Genomic DNA, 20140 nt, shown 5'->3' on the forward strand with positions numbered 1-20140 from the left:
AGCAACCGTCTTATTAAATGTGTTGAGTTAATCATTTGATGAAGTTATGTTGAATATTGAAAATTAGTTAAAATTAAAACGGTACAGTATTGAATTGACAGCTCGTAAATTGGATGTAAAAACCCTACATGGGGCCATTATTATATGCTTTAAGAATAAAGGTTATCTAACTTATCGAGTATGGCAACATAGGTCAACTGTTTTCCCCAGCTTGATGTCGCCACCCAGTGGATAAACTGTGCAGTGACGTCTAAAAAAGAGAATTAAATGTCACCAGATCTCAAAATGAAAGGATTATGGTTTTTCTCAAGCCTTGCGTTTAGCTCTTGTGAAGTGAAGCTCCATCAACTCACACGATCCAATGAGAGAATAGACAAAAATGTGATTTAGCAACGAGAAGACACATATATACATGTAAAATGAAGACACAGAGCTATTAATCAACAGATTATATTTACAGAACAACAAGTACGCAGGTGGGTTGTTTCCACATTCTGACAGCAGGAAGACATTCCTGCGGAATATTATAGTTTATGATTTTACAAAAACAATGAATTTATTACAGACATTTCGGCACAAGGCCACCATCAAGATCAATTTACACCGGTTACGTTTGTGTAGCATGACAGTACCGCCATCCTAATCCACTGTGGTAAATGTTCGCTGCGGTCTCGCTGCCGCTCTTTGCAGTTCGCAACTGCACTGTCCAGAAAGAACTGTCGGTCATGGCGGACTCAATTCACAAACCGGCGCCTTAGCTTGTTACCACCGGTGCTTTTCTGCCCTCTCCTGACATGCACGGATACAGCATCATACCACTCAACTACAGGCACAATATGTTTTTGCTATTTATATATTATGTTCGAACAAAACTTCGAAACAAACCACGGTCAGTTGTCTGAATGACACAGAGACGTATCTGGTATAAACTGGCGAAAGCACGGTTGGAGAAAACGCAACCACAAGGCAGAGTCCAGCTTCACTTAACACCCTCTCACACTCCATTACTCTTTATTCAAAGTCCTGTTATTACAATGCAATGAGCTCATGTTGGAAGTGTTAAGAAGCCCAAGAGGAGTGGTTATCATGGTGAGTATTCACATATGCAGAAAATTGGATATGAAATAAAACAAAAGAACATGGTGCAAAACCTCACCCTTTCCTTGCTATCCCTTCATCCCGAACCTTAACTGAGCACACAACAGAGGTCAAGAACACAAATGCAATAGAAGCAGACTCTGACTGATGTTTAGTCCTAATACGTAAACAAACCCTGGTGTTAGTCAAAGATAGTTTTGTTATGGAGGTGAAGACAAACATTAGTAAGAGTAGATTTTAAAACAAAGGGACACAGAACACATCTACAGTGATTCGTGTTGTACCACGACCCAGTACCCCTCCCTTAATGCAGGACATACAACACAGTTTACCCCTCTAGCACACTTGTTCGTGAAGCAGGTGCCAGCATCCATGTGAGAAGAAAGCAGGTGATGGAACTCTCTGCCCAAACGCCTCAGCAGCAATGAGTTAGGACAAGGACAAGTTATTTCAATACGAATGTGCACCAATTGTCAGCAGTTGTTTTTGTTCCCTTTACAATAATAGCATGTGTCCTTTAAATGAAAAAAGAGGGTTTTTTCTTTTCTTCTTTTTTTTTGGCAAAACATGAGTGCTGCTCCCAAGTGCTTCATGGTTTCATTTACATTCCATTTTTGTTCCAAGCGTAAAGCCTGGTCCATTCCCTGGCTGTGGAAGAGAGACGGGAACGCGTCAATTATTTACAATCATTCTTGATTTATATTGAATGGCACAACCTGTTTTTTGGCAAGCATTTTTAGCACATGACAAATCGGATTCATTTTTCTGTTACACGAGGAGAATAACTAGTTGAATTGTCTCACCTGTCTCTATGGCTGCGTGTTCATTGGATTTCCACTTCTCTGCGACGTCGTTTGCTAAAGGATCGTCAGGATTGGGTGCGCTGAGTAGCGCCTGGATTGATAGCAGCACTGTCCGGATCTGCAGGGCTGGTGACCACTTGTCTAGAAAAATTGCAAATGATAAAATATAATCATAATTGTCATCTTAATATAATGCTAGATTCTATGACCAGACCGACAATGCACACCAGCCTCTCTACTGACCTTTTAAAATGTCGAGACATATCCTTCCAAGTTTGTCTACGTTCGGGTGATATATTTTGGTGATGAATCGTACTTTAGGAGCTGCCATGGGATATTCCTCCGGTAAAAAAAGTTCAAGTTTAAATGTCCCGCCCTCAAAGGGTGAATCCTGAGGTCCTGCAATGACCACGTGAAAGTAGCGGGCATTCCCCTCATCTGGTTCTGCCTTGATGCCAGGGACTGGCTCTGCAATCAAACGCTGAGTCTCCTGGTGAACAAAGACAAAAGAGAGACAATGACTCCATCCACACCATCGGATGAAACTTTTCTCTTTGCCGCTCATGAAATATAAAACGACAATACAATTCATTTTAGGAGGGTGACAATGTTGTTAAAGGACTACTGTGTTACTCGGCCAATCCTCCACACGAAGTCATAACTTTGGTTGCAGTACCACCACTCCCTTGTTATCACTATTGATGCCAACAACTTGTGGTGTATTAGGATTAAAACAGGTGGTTAAGAAGTTTTTTTGACAAGTACAAGTAAAAATAAAGTGAGGTGTCTAAAATCTGAGACGTCTTTAAATTGAATAACAGTGTGTGTGTGTGTGTGTGTGTGTGTGTGTGTGTATATAGACAGATAGATATAGATAGATACAGCTATACAAATTGTTTCTAGTAAAATTGTGAAGTTTTTCTGCTTATTTTTAAAGTCAGTTTCCTGGACATATGAGAGAGCAGAATTCCTGAAATGTTTCAGATTACACACAGACAAAACAGCAGTAAAAACACAGACAGGAAAGAGGCTCCTAACCCCGGTCACACGCTCAGAGGGCTCAGGGGCTTGGAAATACTATGCATATTGTGGATGCACCGAAATGAAAATCTATGGTTAAGCCAGAAAAAAAAAACGAATACCGCAAGCTGAATACCGAAAAGCAAAACCCGTAGTTACTTTTTCACCTTTTAGGTTAAGTAATATTCATGAAATCGAATCTGAGAAAGGAACAAAGTACTGCAGCACATGGAAAAAAAACTCATCCCTGCTACAATACCCACCAACAAAACGTCAACGCGACTGGGTTCTGCGTTACTATAGAATACAATGGATCAAGTCAGACGAAGACACGCAAAATTGATCCACTTAACACTGTACGCAGACCTTGAATCACATTAGACGTTAGCCACACTTGACTGAGCGGGTTGCCAGATTTTCTTCTGCCGTTTCACAGAGCTCGCATCAACTCGGCAGTGCATTTTTTAATTTTTAAATCACAATGCCAATTCGAAGCAAAGTAATCGTTCGCCGTACTGCATGTTGTTTGATTGCATCACACGCCACTATTCAGTCCTTGCTTTCAACTCACTCCACCAAATACATTACCAAATATTCTGCAATTGTAGCCTTCCACTTTGTCTTTTAACCTGAATAGCATTCTCAAGGAATTCAAAGTGATTTAATGTTGAATGCACAAGTTGTCTTTGTGTCATGAAGTGTGAAATGACAGATTTAGGTAAAGGAAAGACTCTGGCTCAACAGTGAGAAGAGGCAACTTCCATATTGTTGTTGTCCACAATTGTGGATCTAATGAGCCAAGAAATCCTACAGTGACTTTAAACAAATGACAAATGACTTTAACTTTGAGACATTTTCTTGGCAAAACAAAACATTTTGTTGTTCGGAAACAAAGCTATGAATATTTTTTATGCGTACTGTGCATATGAACTGTGATTAAGATATGTGAATCCACTCATTGTATCAATGCATATAGCACTGACATCTCAGTGATAACACTAATAAAGGTCAAAGTTAATTCCCATTAGAGTCACAAGCTGGAGGAATAAAGGAATAAAGCTTTAAAACCTGTGGCAGCTTTTGGCAGTGTTGTACGTAATGTGACGTGATTGACTTGCAGACTTTGCATTAAGAAAAAGAAGATGACACAATAGTCTCGTTCATCTTATTAATGAAAACTTTCCCAGTATCTATAATATAATGTTTTAAATCCTTAAAGAAGGTGCTCCTACATGTAGCTGTAGCTACAAACTAATTATAGACCTGATGTTTGATTTAAATTTCTCAAACATTTGCACTATTTGAGAGAGCTCCTACATTGTTAAAAACACGCTTCAGACTTGCGACTGAAGCAGTCAAATCCGATATGTATCCCAGAAAAATGCGTACAACTATAGTTGATAATAGACTGTCGGCCTTACCAAGGAAATGATCATTAGTATAAGAACACGGAAGAAAAGCAAGTAAATGATTTGGAATAAATATTAAAAACACATTTGGATTAAAGACAGCTTATCAAATATCCCTAAAACCAAGATTAAAGGCTGTCATCAGTAAGTTTCATCTAGTCATTTTCTTTATGCTTTCTGAGTATTACCAAATAAATAAAGCATTTTGGTAGCGTAGAACGTAGTGTTTTTATGACTATAAACACAACGAAATCAAGGCCACGATTGATGACAACTGACATCAAGAACACCAAGAAGCACACAATCTTCTACGTTCATTTCTAGTTTGACCATTACTCAGTTGCTGCTGCCGCGAGCTCGCTGAAGCTTCCTGTTTGACACACAAACAGTGCTAACAAATTAGCATTAGCAGACTCACCAATATGATCAAGAAACACATTTACAGTCGGCACCTATTTTCAGTTGTCCGAAGCAATATGTAAACAATTCTTCCGTATAACAAGTTAGGTCTTCCAAAACATTTCTCATCCATGTGAATTGTGTCTTTTACCGCGTCGTGTCCGGGTGCAGCTTGGTATGGAAATGAAGCGGAAGTTACTTCGAGAAACTAACGCTGGATGCTAACGTTAGCGCCTCGACCCGACACCGACCAAGGTAACATCGTTACGAAAATAATAATCGGTTGGTTGAGTCCCATGGATGAAAGGGCCTCCCCATGAGGCGGTATGTTACGAATAACATGTACCTTGAGAATCCGGCGGGGTAGTTGTGCCATCTTGTCTCTTGCGGGCTTCTTACTGGCTGCTCGCTGCTGTTGGCTCTGACAGTGCAAGCACGCACACGTACGGCACCGAGTACGCGCACGCATTTCAGGCACTCCCCGCGCACACGTTTTGAGAAAGTCAGTACTCTCACTTATAGTAATCATATAACGTCGTCATTGCAAAACCATTTGCGATTATATATATATTTATCTGTGAAAATGTTTTTAATAAACTCAGAAACGAAATATGCTGCAGTGTTAAATCACTCAGGGATTTCACAATATTGATATAGACTGAAATAAGCTTTTCTATTTTTTTGACTGCATGCTGAAGAATGTAGGATTTCAGAGCTCCACCCCTGACCCTGGTGTCTGTGCACACAAAATCAGTGCCCCTTTTGGTGGTCAGCGTGGAGGTGGACATTTGCTGAGAGGAAGTCTGGCTGGGAATATTTTTTTTCAAACAAAAAAAAAGGACAGAAGATTTGGATTGCTTTTTCAAAGGATTATGGGTGAGTCCTTTTTCTTAAAAAAAAAACAAAAACAAAGAAAACTTTTTTTTTTTTTAGATTTTATTCTAAACAAACCTTCCTGTGTCCAGTATTGTTTATGAGATATAATAAGAGCAATGTTTGGACTTAATTTACACAGAAAACATAACGTGTCGCACAGTAACGTTAAAATAATGAAGCACATTGTGATTTTTTTAAGTTCATGTTATTAATATTTTGAAACACAACTACCCTGCACACACTCTTGGAGTCTCTGGTAAAATGTGTACCTCACAGGCAAATAAAAGGTCAGTCAGCCGAAGTTTCGCAAGCAGCCATTAGTTTCATGGAGGTTTTTAAAATGTCCATAAAATGGTGGACAAAGAACGGAACTTGTCCATTTTCATCAACTCAACGCTTGAGTTTATTGATCCATTCGCGGATCATAATGTTTTAGTTCCCTTCTCATTCTCATCAACCAAGTTTTCCATTGTTACTGTCATAGAAGGGCTGAATCACCAGCTAATCTGAGGATCAGCCATGTTATCAAAGGTCAGCTAAAGAAATCTTTGTATTAAATTTCAATATTAAATATATTTAAAAAAAATATATATAAATCATTAAAAAAATCAGCTCTTCTTGCGCTTCATTGCACAGTGACTCCAAAAATCTCCAATGGAGTTCAACCAGCCTGAATTACTTATTTCTCTTATTTTAGACAAACTGTCATAGTTGTTCTTGCCAAATAAAAATAAAAACCTCCCTTCTCTCTGTAGTGGATCCATTTTCATTGATCTTTTTTTTCAGGTGGGAGCGGCGCATACCTTCTGGCCTGTATTAGCCTCGTGATGACTTTCTCTGCCTCAGTCCGGTCTCTTCATCCCCCTCAGGCAGTGCCAGGTCTCGGATCAGCATTTTCGGCAACTCGAACCCACAGTATGGTGGGAGGAAACCAGAGGGTCATGACCTTTGACCGACTCCTTGTCAACATTGGAGGAGATTTTAATCCCGACACTGGTTACTTCCGCTGTCGCATCCCAGGGACGTACTATTTCTCCTTCTCCGCTGGGAAATTTCCAAAGAAACTCCTATCTGTCATTCTGGTGAAGAACGGGCAGGAGGTCCAAGCCATGGCCTATGATGATAACAGAAAGAAGGGCAGGAAAGTTGAAAGTCAAAGTTTAATGGTCAGCCTGAGAGAAAAGGACACTGTGTGGCTACTGCTTCAGCAGAGCCCTAAATACGCTTTATACAGCAACGTGGGTCCTTACATCACCTTTTCCGGTTACCTTGTTTATCCCGACTCACCTTCAAACGGCTTCATCAGCAACCATCTGACTCCATCAGGACTTTCCTTCCCCAACTGTCCGCCCTCAAGTCAAGCTGGGTTGAGGGGTCACACGTTAGGTCAACCAAGGTCGGCCTTCTCGATGGCTCGCACTTCCACATGCATAGGCCAGACCAGCAAACGGCCCCAGAGGCCACCTCTGACCTTTGACGTGGAGTACGTCAACATCGGAAACCATTTCAACACATCCTCAGGTATCTTCACCTGCAGGTACCCAGGAGTTTACTTCTTCGCCTTCACCATTGGGAAACATCCCCGTAAGGCTGTTTCAGTGAAGCTGATGACTGGGAAGGGCGAAGTCCAGGCCATGGTGTTTGACGAAGACATGTCCAAGCGAAGAGAGATGCAGAGTCAGAGTTTGCTACTGTCCCTCCAGCAAGGGGAGCGTGTCTGGCTCTACAGCCAGCAGGACGAACGCTACGCAGTGTACAGCAACCAGGGCAGGTACACAACCTTCTCTGGCTTCTTGGTGTATCCTGAAGATGACCAGTACTTTTCCAGGAACCTGGACAGAACTCATGTGTGAGACTGTTGTTGCTTCTAATGCCACATTAAGTATTGTATATCTGTTCTCTTGATCCTGGTTGGATACAGTTACCTTCAAAAAATCAACCCATTTTGATGACATAAATTTACATTTTTAAGGTAGGATTCTTCAGAAATCAGGCTCTTCCTCATTTCATTTTATTGAAAAACAAATATGAAAAAAATGAAATGCCTCGTGCATTGTGTCAAAAAAACTGGAAAGATTATTTATTACCGGTAATATACGCACATACTTTTTGCAACTAGACAGACCCTCTAGAGAGCACATGCTTCTGGCAAACCTCACATTTCCACCCGCATTATGTTTTCACCCGGTATTATGGCTCTAGATGAATCTTATCCGACAGTTGTTAAAATATCACGGACTCCGTTAAGCTCTATTAGACAGCAGGTGGCAATAGCGTCCCAATGATCCCACAGCACGAGGACATACGGTAGAAGAAGTCATGCAGCAGCGAAACCATTGTAGTGAATTAGCAAAACATTGAACAAAATCCTGTTGACACTAAAGAATGCCACGAAAATATCATCATATGTAAGTCAGTCCATTGTTTGGTCTCGTTAATATATTTTCATTTTGTTTGTTGAGTCATTCAAACAAATTGAAGCAAGTGAAGCTACAGTATTATGTATATTCTTTTTGTTAGTCAGATAAGCGTATGAAAACATTATTATAAATAAAAAAAAATACTCGTGTATTTGCGTCAAATCGTGCCACATGGTAGCGCTGTTCTGTGATTACTGTAAACTCACACAGAAGTGCTCTAAGGCTCATGCATTATTCGCAGCGGTTTTGTTAAAATAATCGTGATCATAGAGAGGAAACTTTGTGTCATAATGTACTAATAAGAAATGCCTTCATTTTATTGTAGAGAAGTAAAATGCTTTTTTGAATAATGTGTCATGTATTTCTTACAAAATGTCTAGTCCAACATGGCATCTCTGTCTTGTAGTATTTTTTCATCATGACTCTTGAATCATGAATATAAAACATGCATTCATACCACTGACTTTCACTGTAAATGTGGAGTATTTCTTTTTTAAATAAATAAGTAGGAATAAATTCTTGCTTCACCCGGTCCCGTTAAAAACACATTTAGAAATGAGCAGTGACATGTTTTAAAATTCAATAACTTTTTGACACTTTAATTAAAAGACAAAATCTTTAATGTCTATTAAAGAGAGAAGAAGTGTGTTTTTATTACTCAGCTTGCAATGATTTAAGACCAACATATTCATATCTGCTGCATCAATTTGTTCCATGTTCGTGATGAAAATACACATCTTTCTCATAAACTCCAGTGTTTATACTGAATGAATTGACTAAAAATGAGACATAACTATGTACAAAAAGGAAACTACTGAGACAGAAAACATATCTAAGTGGAGTAAACCTCATACACATATTGTTTTTATATATTTGGAATACAGAGGACTTCATAATCAGATAGGACGGCGGTGAAAGCTGAGCCACTTTTCTTGCCTTCACTGTACATCCCAGATCTCACATAGCAGTGGAGTAAACTTGTGGTCGTTCATCCTCCAGGATGTGAGCATCTCAGCATGGTAGTGGTTGAGAGTTCTCAGCTCTGTCAGCCGGCCCAGAAGTCGGGCAAAGTACTGGGGTTCCTGTGGATGCTGCAGGGCACAAAGCTTCCTCAGAACATCCAACATGAGCTCCTGAAGTCTCTCCACGGCTTGCTGGTCCTTCACATAAAGTCGATCTACAGTTAAAAAGGAAGAGAAGCGGGTTTTAGAGCCAGGTTAAAGAGAAAACACTGTGACCAAACTGACTTACCTGGCGTTAAAATGGTGATGGCAGTGAGAAGCGCCTGCTCCTCCTCCGCCATGTGGAGTTCACAGATGCTTTTGTAAAAGCTGAACATGGGAGTAATGAAGTCCTTTGATATACCTAAACACATTACAGTTTGATTTATATCATCCATACTATTTTCAAAATGACTACTCATCAGCAGAGGTCATCGAAAATATCAACGCTGGCGAAGTACAAAGATGATGCTTAAACCAGACACCTTCAACCTGTGATAACCAAAGATCACTTTAACAACTAACTTCTGCAGCAGAAACCTCCCCCAAAAATAACTATGGGGGTCTCTGTAAAAACCTCTTCAAACTGTGAGAATATGTGTGACTGACTGGGACACATCATCGTGCGTTCAGAAATGCCAGCCGTGCTCAGAGGGAGAAAAGTACACAATGGCACTCTTGATGTTTGGATAAGGAACAATGGTCTCCTCAGACAGCTTTGCTCCCATATTTCCTCAGTCTGGCCTTTAGTGTGAATATCTCGAATCCCCCCCGGAGCACCTCTGCCATCACTGTCACTGTCTGGCTGTCCATCCTGCATGAGGCTGACGCTTCACAGCCATACATTCATTTGCATCAAGCACAATGACGCCTATTACAACTGTGTACACGAGGAAGATAATCACAGTGAATGGTTTAATGCAATGCCACTTTTATTGATGAGAAGACATAAAAGACAACTACCTCGAAGACACCAAGTCTGTATGTATTAAGTATTGTGTGTGTATGAGTCGTTGTATAGCAATACTTGTGGGGACCAATTCTTGGACACACACCGCCTTGTGAAAGGTAAAAAGCTGAATGACAAGACCAGCCCTCACAAGGTTAAACCTCAATTTGAGGATTAAAACTTCAAAATAACTGGTTCATTATTAGGGGTGGGGAAAATAAACTAAACATATATTGTTGCTCACAATAAATGATCCATATACTGGCAAGATGGCAAATATCGATAGTTTATTACAACACACATAACAATGGATTACCGAGCACTTTTAGTTATTCAACTTTAAAATCTTTCTTTCCCGTTCTCGAACGTATCCTAGTTTGCCTGTGTTATGTTTGCATGGACGCCTCATAGTCAGGCTCCATCTTGAAATACATTGGCCGGTGAGGTACATGAAAACGCTACACTGGCTTTTTGAGAAGGACACATAAAGGATAATGAAAAGAGCAGGAGACCGGGATTGAACCATGAACACAGATTGATAGATACAACTGAAACTCAAGATCTTTAAAAACATTCAATAAACTCCAAATTAAGATGATCGACATCTGCCTGTTGCCTTGATATACATAAGCTGACCAGAGTCCTTGGCTCTTCCTCCATCAATGACACGGGGACAATCGCAGACAAATGATACCATAGTATGGAATTGTGAGAATCCATATCGCCCCACGTCTAGTCATTAGAATTGAATTTAAGTTAAGTTTATGTCCAGGTTAAGGTTAGCCATTAAGCCAGAGCTGAGCCAAAGGGCAAGGCTCTTGATTCACTGGTCTATCTACACACTCACAGAGGCAGTAGTGAGTGGATATAATCAAGTTTTCGGGTGTCCTGGACTCTCCCTCTGGGATAAACTTAAATCATCATTCCAAGCATCTTTACCACATACAAAACCAAGGTAATAGTCTTGTGCACACACACACACACACACACACTTGTGGTTTGTTAGTGATGATTCAGCACAACTTTAAAGGGACAACTGAAGGAAGGTAACAGTAGTGTGTAACCTGCACCCATCATGAGATCAACAGGTCAATGCAGGTCATTCATTATTGAAGCTGGAGACACTACTAATGTCACAGAGCCTAGATGGCAGCACCTGGTCACTTCTTGACATTCAAATGAATAACAACTGTACGGGAGAATTGACTTACCACTTTTGCGTATTCTTTCTTCCAACACTTCTGTCTGTCCACTGGGCATCTTCCTGCTGAAAACCTCAGCCGAGCGCAGGAACATGGCCTCCACAGCAGAACCCTTCAGGAGAGCGATCTGATCCTCGTGATCGAGTGACAGAAATCCTGCAGGAGAGATAGCACTTGTTTCATGCTTTCAGAACTAAAGGCGTTTTTATTTCAGGCATTCAGTTTGGGGGATCATTCTGTCCCTACCACACAAAAGTGTAAGCACATCGTAACTACTGCGCCTGCCCCCCCACAGGCCGCTGTGTGTAAATGAAATGAAACTATGTTTTATATATATATATATATATATATATATATATATATATATATATATATATTTACATGCATCTATGAACCCAAGCAGTTTGCGCAAGTAGTTTGATCTACAGTAACCTGAAGTAGACAAAAGTAAATGATTAAGAAGTAAAAAATATGTTATATTTTGCTTAAAAATGTAATAAGCTTGATACGCCAGATGAGTTTGTAGTAGCCCAATATAAACTAAAACCCATTATACCGATCGATGCCTTTGAATTCAGGAGGTGTGAAAAGTGGGAAAATACCTGGAATATTTTTGGTAAACTCAACCAGGACTTGGACTTGACTTGTTGCCATTTCTGTCAGCAGAAGGAAGTTCTCTTCGATGCTGTACTGGTCTTGTAGCTGAGAATGAGTGACAACAAACACACAGAAAACTTATCAAGTCACACTGTAATTCTTCTCTTAGCTTTTGCTCACAGCTCTCAGACAAGGACTCGACCTCACCACTCGAGACAGATGATAGTTACTCAGTTTGCATAATTAGTTTTTTGTTTTTCTTTCTCAAAGTGATTCACCGTTTCTATCATGACTGAGCTGAATATTATTTCAGCCAATCGTGTGAGATGCTGCGGGGCATTACACTTGCAGATACCTCAGCCCAATCATCTGGTGAGCTGGCATCTCAATTTCTGGCTTCTGGAGGAGATGTTTGGCCTCCATGGAAAATCGCTATATGAAGTATAGACACCATTTACATTGCATTCATTATGTCAGATGTTGCAGGTCTTTTATTTCTTTAGACTGTAAATATTCGATGCCACCTGCCAAGATTAGTCTGGCTCAGTTTGAGGTTCCTGTTTCCACATTACTTTAGTACTGTGAGCAGAGTGGGAAAATGATTTACCCATATGGACACATTAAGACCTGGTACTCTTGTAAGGGGCCGTAGAACATTCACTTTATACAGTAGATACAAGTATGTTAGTTGCTCAAGCAAAAAACATAGTAATTCATTCATTCAAGACATAAAAGAGGCACTGACTCAAACCTTAAGTTGTGAGGGGCTAGTTTGAAATGTACTGCCATGGTAATAGAAAACCACAGTAATGATATTGTATATTACCTGTATGTGTGGCAATGTTATCATGAGTAATAGTATATATTAAAAAACAATTCAGACTACTAGGACAGAACAAATATGCAATATAAAACTCAAGAAATTTTGAATTCTTTTAACAAGGCTCTGACTAAAATGAATTAAATATATTAAAAAGTCATTTATCAGACATGGAGCAATAGCATGCATGTTTTTAAATTGCATTGGTGATTATGGATAATGCATTATTTTACTGTATTTGATAGGTTGTACAACTCACTCTTGATGGTTTTGGCAATGCCATTTGTATTTATTGTTTCTGTGGTTTGTTTTCTTGATAAACTTTTTAAAAACTTTTTACATTAACCAAGGTCTTCTACAATCAAATCACTAAATAAAAAAGACTTCAAAATTCTGCTCATATGTTGTTTTGAATGGGGGAAAACGTACCAGTTTTTTGGCTACATCTGGAGGAATCTGATGTCGGTTGTAGGCTTCAACAATGACTTTGATGAGTGCATGTTGCTCCTTAGTAAACTTAATTTTTTCCTTCAAAGAAGAGAAACAGAGTGCAGTTTATTAAAATGCAGATACATAGGAGCACACAGGCAGCACATGGTAACTACAGGCTGCTTCAGAATTAAACCTCTGATTGTAGCTACAAAATGACCAGTGGGTGAGTCAGCACTGACCTTTGACACTTTGGTGGTTGAGGTGACCTGTTTGCTGTCGGTCTCTGTGTCATCCACAGTCTCTGCTGGTGAGGACTTAATGTTCTTCCGTAGTCTTTTGGATTTACATTGGATCTCTGTCAGCAAACCTGTTGGTAGCAATAAAGACTTGATCAGTTCAGAAGTTCTGCGACACACAACTAAATCCATACATTGCTTGAAGACTTATGTCAGAAAAATGGTTCTCTCTTGTTCTCTCTGTCACTAAACTGTCAGGCGGCCCCCAGTAAGAAGTCATATATTCAGTATATTCCTAAGCAGATGACATGGTGTTTGTCTGTACTGATTCCCATTGGTTTTATTTGTCACGATTATTTCAGGCAGTCAAGTTTGTTTTCATTTTAGAGTGATGTACTTACATTCTGCCAGCATGCCCATCTCCCTGCACTTCCTCAATCGACACTCCTGACACTTCCTGCGCATGTACATGTCCATCTCACAGTTTCCTCCGCTCTTGCATTTGTAGACAGCGTTCTTTGTTATACTCCGTCGAAAGAAACCTTCAAGCATAGTGGATAATGTGGGTTATTGAATAAATGCTGAGGGGATATTTGAAGATCAGAGATCATATCTGAGATCATGAAATAAAATGTTGATTGTGGCCCCTGGAATTACAGAACAGTAATAATTTACGTATCTGGGTTTGTAGTTGAAAAATATTTATCATGAAATGGAACGTAAAACACCTTCCACCTCTGTGGCCAAAGGTCAAATGCTTACATTAACATATACAAAGCCAGTAATCAGTCCCCGGAGTAATAAAATACTTGTTGAGCAACAGCTGATTGGTGCTGCCTCAATAATGCACGAACCTTCCTGGAATGTGTTTTGTAACTGTAAACCTACAGTGCCCTTATCTTCAATGCACATTAGTTATGCATTATAAAACATGTTGTTGGGCTAATTCTTCCTCTCAATGTTGATATTTATGGATGTAAAAGTTATTTTCTCTGAAGAAGAGTAGGGAGTGAGTGGGTGTCTTTTCTATGGAGGTTAAACTTGATGCGTCGTCCTTTACAGTACCTGGGATTTGACCCATCCCCCAATTTTCATGAAAGTACCAGCGAAATAAAAATAAAAATAAATGAAAACTAGTGCAATCTGTCATTATCCGCATGAATCGTGGACTTATTTTGCTAAAGGGACTATTTGTAACTCAACATTTTTTTGGATGTTAAACATGTATTTTCCATTAAGCCAAATGAAGACGGAACATTTTCAAACTTGTCAGACTTTGAACCTAAAGACCTCATTTCCAGAGGACTTTCTTATTTTTCAGAGAAATTCAATGAGATCAAAACAAGATTAGACAGATAGGCGACCTCAGATTGAGGTGGTCGAAATATAGCAAAATAAAAAAGTACTGACACATGATACATATTCGCTGTGAGAGGATATTCTAGAGGTGTTTGAACCAGTTGTATAGAATGTTGTGGCCTTTGTTGTGAGGATTTTGTTTAGCATGCCATTTCCTAAATTAGAAACTTAATGAGCTTATTTTTGGCACCATTTAGTCCTATTCATCTTTTGAGCGAGTCAAGTCAACCTTGCTGCAAGTTTTCCTGTCAGTGATGCTCCTGCCGCAAACATACACACTCACTGAGCAACTCATTGGGCATTCAGAGTTGGGACACAAACACAAAGAGCAGCATGGACATCCCTCAGCTCATGTTGCTTCTGCATTGTGCAGCAGAAAGTTGAGAGGGAACACAATCTGGCGGCACTGACATGCAGAAGCCTGGTCAACCTGAAACTATTCCTGGACAATTCCATGGCTATTGTCTGACTTCTCACTGTGATAATTTTGAATCAAGATTCTATTTATGTTTTTGGAGGGAAACCCAGACCAGGGAAATGGTTATTGGTTATCTCTGATGAGGATTCACATCAATATTTTGGACTATCGTTGTGTAAAAGTACGGCGTTGTCTCTTTAAATTTCACCCATATTTCAGTATCATTTCAAATTTGTGTAATAACATTTATAAGTGTCATTCTTTCAAGACAGAGACAGCATAAATCTGTCTAACATGACGATTTAACTTTGCTAGCTCACTTATTTAAAAATCATAGGAAGGGCTAATACATTATTATAGGCTGAATAACTTTGAGTGTCTTTAACTGTAAGTAGTAATAGGCAAAAGTATTTATTTAAGAATTGAAACAAACCTGCAACAGTGATAAATGTGAGAACCTTCAGACAAGTTTACACATTTCCTTTTACAATGGCTCTTGTGCACTTGTATAGGTGTGTTTATAGCTGCAATTAGGTCCACTCTTACTTAAATATGCCAGGGTCTAGATCACTGTTAAATATGCTGAGAAAGCAAAGGAAAGACATCATTCGAACTGGTTTGGTATTATCACTTAAAATCGAAATTGGATTGGGTAAACCCCGGTGTTTTGGACTAATGAGAAAGCAGAGAAACCAAGGAAGACCTTGGATGCTGTTGGACAACAAAGCGTGTACGAATGATTGTGCAACATATGAATGCCGACGTCCTTGGAAGGGAGTGAAACATGATTGGCAACACTTTCAACAAAGGGAACAAACAGGATACAAACGGGTAAAATGTTTTGTGCTGTGGTCTGGCAGCAATATTTTCTGGAAAAACCAGAAAACTGGAGACTGGATCTGTTTTTCCCATTCACGCTGACAGGTACTTATGTTTTAGATGTAACATGAAATAATAAAAACAAAACTCAAATATTTTTGAATGGCTTTCACAGTAGAACAGAACATGACGATATAAACTCATATATACTTCTGTATATATTCAACACCTCCTCACTACTATGGCATAATATATTGATGTTTGAACATCATTCAGCAAAGTAAGCCATTTTGAAATTGGTTAAAGTTATGGGAGAAGAGGCATTCTAGCCAGTCAAAAGTGAGGAAGGCAGTATCTTCCCCCACAAACCTAGGATCTGCAAACACACCTCCACGCAGTATGCAACACTGAAAACCAACTTCCGCATCATGTGCTGCTTGTCTAGTGACATCTTCTCTCTTACCTTTACATCCCTCGCATGTCAGAGCATTGTAGTGGTACCCAGAGGCCTTGTCTCCACAAACCACACAGAGATCCTCCCCTTTGATCCGGCCCGCTTGAGGAATGTGTCTTGTTCTCTTGCACACTGTTGGAACCACAGCAGCTACTTCCGCGCTGTCTACATCGTAGCCAACTTCAAGAGCCCCTTTTCTCAGTTCATATATTCCAGCGTGTGAGTACCAGTCCTCTCCGGGGTATTGAGGGTAGCAGTTCTGACTGGAGTAGTACGGTGGGGTGGACATGGTGGGCTCCATGGGGGCGAACTGCATGCTGGGATAGCTGCTAAATGGTAAGATGTCAGGATCGTGCAGCAGAGGACTGCCTTGATCTGCCAGAATGTCTATGGAGAAAATAGATTTAATAAAGACATGCACAAGACATTCACACATCTTTTTGTCTTGCAGTATATGTAGCGAATGAATAGAGATATCAGTAAATTCGATCACAAGTGAAGACCTCTGGATCGAAGCTTGAAGAGCCAGTAAAACAGATCTGAATGATGAATGCAACAGCCGTGTTACAAAGTTCAAGCGCAGAACTTTAATAGTTTGAATTATGAACCCATGAATAATAAAGAACGCTGTCACAAAGAGCACATTGTGCATTTCGGAGTGGCGTGTAACTGTAGCTGGTACATTTGAAACCAAGAACCATTACAGTGTCACAGTGTGGTGTCCAATAATCTCTAAAGTCTTTACCGGGGAAATACACTTGTTTAGAATGACAGGGAAGATTTTTAAAAAAGTACGTGGCTTTGTTGAGTTAGCATTTGACAGGGGGGTATCAAACTAAGCATTTATTGAAAACAAAGAGTCGCACTGACCTTCCAATTGTTCAGTCCATCACCTTGTTTTGTTTATGCTATCAAACACACATTCTTCCATATTTGAATCCAAATAAGAGCAGGAAACAGAGCCGACACTCGTGTACCTGGTTGTTGCTTGTGAAATCGTAAGAGGCGCAAAGGTTGACAAAGCTACTCATTAACCACGTGGTCACATTTCTCCAGCATTATTACAGGTAGCCAGATAAAGCTACTGTATGATGACGTTCATGAGCCGCCACTATATGAAAACACTTTGTGACCCTGGCACAGTATGTCTTTGGTCCACGGCTCAAAAAAGCTTTGCTGTAAAGTTGGGGATATGATGGCGGATTTCTACTTTAATATGATGTAGTAGAAACATACCATTGTATGGTACACAAGAAGCCTTCAATGATCCTTCTGGATTCATGTTTTTGGTTTTTAAATTTACCATAAGTGTTGCTGATACTGCTGTGAGCTTGTGATCATGCATGAAAAAAGAAAAAAAAAACTTAACACATGCTCAACTGTCCAAAATGTGAGGTTTTCAGCTGAACAAATCATAGTTGAATAGATATGAGTCCATACTGAGTTAGTCAAAAATTGTTCAGACCAAGTGACTGTGCTTCATATTTCCAAATCCTGAAGAACTCTTACTATTCCAGAATATCTTACCGAACAAGTGAGAGCTCTCCTGGATGGAGAATTCATCACTGGGTGGGATCTGGAGTGGTCCCACCACGTTTATGTCGGGGCCCATCCACTCGTTCATTCAGGTATGTTGCTGAGGACCTAGTCAGATAATGACTTGTCTCCTTCCCTCTGTAAACAACATGGAATACGGCAACATGATGACACAAAAATGTTTTTTAATGTCTCACTGGATGAGACGGTCCAACCACAAAAAAGGAGTCTACATTCTTACATGACAATAGGATTGTGAAGGAAATGAACCCAGCTAAGGCAGAGTGTTATGGACACTAAGAATATTTATACTTATTATTTTATACATTTTCTCTTTGTTTCAGTTCTGCATTGCTAAATTTGGACTCTTGCATTGTTATTTAAAAAGCTAAGTGCTAACACTCAATGGCCTTACTCACATTTTTAGCTGTTAGCGCAGCATTCTGGCGGTTCAGTTTTGCATTTCCTGCTGTTGCCTTAGTGAGTAGAACTTCTGTTTGCGACATGCCACGAGTTTTAGGTCAACACTGGTTCAATTGCTCTAGTTCCAATTTGCTCTTTCTCTGCGAATGTCACTTTATATTGTCATTTTTCTTACACAGCCAAAATCATCTGTCTTCTTGACATCACCATTCTGCCAAAAATACTATTGAATTGCACCATTGTACATTGTTGAGTTCCACCCATGTACGTTCGCTATGGTGTTTATATAAAGCATGTTGAAATATGTATAGAAAACATGATTTAGAATTCATGAAGTACATTTACTGTACCAACTGTTTTCTGATTTTACCCGGAAGACATTTTGGAATTATAATTGTGGAGGAAAATGGACATTTTCAAATAGGTTTGTGTTGGACAGTATTTATCGCAAGAATTTAACAAAGCATTTGCATCTTATTATAGGGTCCAGTAAGCAGCTATAAAGTTATTTTTATTTTTATTTTTATTTTTTTATTTTTTTATTTGAAATTAAGTTACTTTCCCACCAAAATCACCACCTTGAAATGAGATTGCAAATACGCACACACAGACATGCGTACGCAACAGAATTTCTTCGACCTTGATCCCAGATAGGAGTTTTCAGATGTCTTGTTAACACTGGGTGAAATAAACTCCCATGGCCTTACGTGCGATTTTGAATGTGCAAACGTCGTGTTACTGGGGCACATTTAAATTGGTGACAACACACAAGGCGGTCGCCGACATCATCAGCTAATATTCCTTGGGTTGTCAGGCTGCATTTAAAAGAATTATTTCTATATATATATATATATATATATGAAGAGTAAAATGAAGGATCTATGGCTGTGTCAGCCCAGAACATGGTCATCCTGGGTGTCGTTGACAATATGGACCTAATGTGCAACTTTTCTTTTGATTAAGTTAAATTTCCCCTGAGACACGAGTACAGCCTGCTGAAAGCCCCATTTCCTTCAAGCTTCCCACACCACACCACAGTCCATGCAGCAGTGAAAATGAAATATGTGCACATTGTATGCTGCCAACCTTACCTTGTCACGAGATTGTTAAAAATCCCTCTCTTTAGGTGGGTATCCAGGCTGGTGTTAAATCTCCATCAGTGGCTGCTCACTGGTTTCTGGGAGTGAGAACGTGGATGAGGCTCAGTGAGGACGTGAATGGTGGTTATTAATTAAACTGTACATCCCTGACCAAGTCTCTCCCCCTCGTCGCTCATCGTGACATGATGAATCCCCCAAACTAGAAATCCCACCCACGACCACAACCACCACTGACCAGAAACTTACTTACAATCACAGATGAATAAGTTCTGCTCACATTTTAATCCTTTCTAATACCAGTTACCTGGTTTGGCAACCACTATCACCTTGAACTGATAAGTTTTGCATTGTAATGTGAAGCACAATTCAACAGCTGTCTTCAACAGGGTTGACCATACTTGACAATTTCTCTTTGACTGATGTTAAACTGAGCAAATTCCATGATTAATGCATTTAACATTTCCAATTAGGAGCCCAAAAACACAGGTTTATTAATGATTGATGGCATGTTGCTCCATCCGAGGTCCTTCTGAGTCAACAGACGGTCTCTCTGGAATAAACAGGACCTTTGCCATGAGCTGTTAGTGTTTGTGGACTGTGGCCAGACAGTATGTGAGTCTGTAGTCATGCACAAGGCATACGTTGTTGTTGACGGTTCTCTCAATGTCATTCATATCAACCCATTAATATCGCGCTATGGAATCAAGAGTTCAGACATTTACCCATGTCCTCCCACACCACTGCGTGTATGTGACGACCTTTCACCCAT

At 39.8% G+C, this 20140-nt stretch overlaps 3 protein-coding genes across 5 annotated transcripts; 1 reads left to right on the forward strand and 2 right to left on the reverse strand.

Moving 5' to 3' along the window:
• Positions 1-446: 446 nt before the first annotated feature.
• On the reverse strand, positions 447-5171 carry ube2na (ubiquitin-conjugating enzyme E2Na). The gene is made up of 4 exons (XM_053886502.1): positions 5076-5171; positions 2145-2391; positions 1902-2042; positions 447-1746 (listed from the first exon to the last, which is right to left on the reverse strand). Exons 1-4 carry the CDS (start codon positions 5103-5105, stop codon positions 1700-1702), a joined length of 465 nt encoding a protein of 154 aa, XP_053742477.1. The 5' UTR covers positions 5106-5171; the 3' UTR covers positions 447-1699.
• A 332-nt stretch (positions 5172-5503) lies between these two features.
• c1qtnf13 (C1q and TNF related 13) lies at positions 5504-8489 on the forward strand. The gene is made up of 2 exons (XM_053886343.1): positions 5504-5605; positions 6392-8489. Exons 1-2 carry the CDS (start codon positions 5602-5604, stop codon positions 7456-7458), a joined length of 1071 nt encoding a protein of 356 aa, XP_053742318.1. The 5' UTR covers positions 5504-5601; the 3' UTR covers positions 7459-8489.
• On the reverse strand, positions 7688-19527 carry nr1h4 (nuclear receptor subfamily 1, group H, member 4). Of its 3 annotated transcripts, none has more exons than XM_053886341.1 (10): positions 18268-19256; positions 17840-17986; positions 16322-16699; positions 13664-13804; positions 13266-13393; positions 13024-13122; positions 11780-11879; positions 11187-11333; positions 9277-9390; positions 7688-9202 (listed from the first exon to the last, which is right to left on the reverse strand). In XM_053886341.1, the coding sequence occupies exons 2-10, from the start codon at positions 17934-17936 to the stop codon at positions 8964-8966; spliced, it is 1443 nt and encodes a 480-aa protein (XP_053742316.1). In that variant the 5' UTR covers positions 17937-17986; positions 18268-19256; the 3' UTR covers positions 7688-8963. The 3 variants fall into 3 exon arrangements, with proteins under 3 accessions (XP_053742316.1, XP_053742315.1, XP_053742317.1); XM_053886340.1 differs by lacking the exon at positions 18268-19256 and adding an exon at positions 19363-19527 and having other exon boundaries at positions 8528-9202; XM_053886342.1 differs by lacking the exons at positions 17840-17986; positions 18268-19256 and adding an exon at positions 17183-17788 and having other exon boundaries at positions 8528-9202.
• Positions 19528-20140: the final 613 nt, after the last annotated feature.

The sequence above is a fragment of the Synchiropus splendidus genome, chromosome 14, assembly GCF_027744825.2.
Source record: "Synchiropus splendidus isolate RoL2022-P1 chromosome 14, RoL_Sspl_1.0, whole genome shotgun sequence".
Lineage (NCBI taxonomy): Eukaryota > Metazoa > Chordata > Actinopteri > Syngnathiformes > Callionymidae > Synchiropus > Synchiropus splendidus.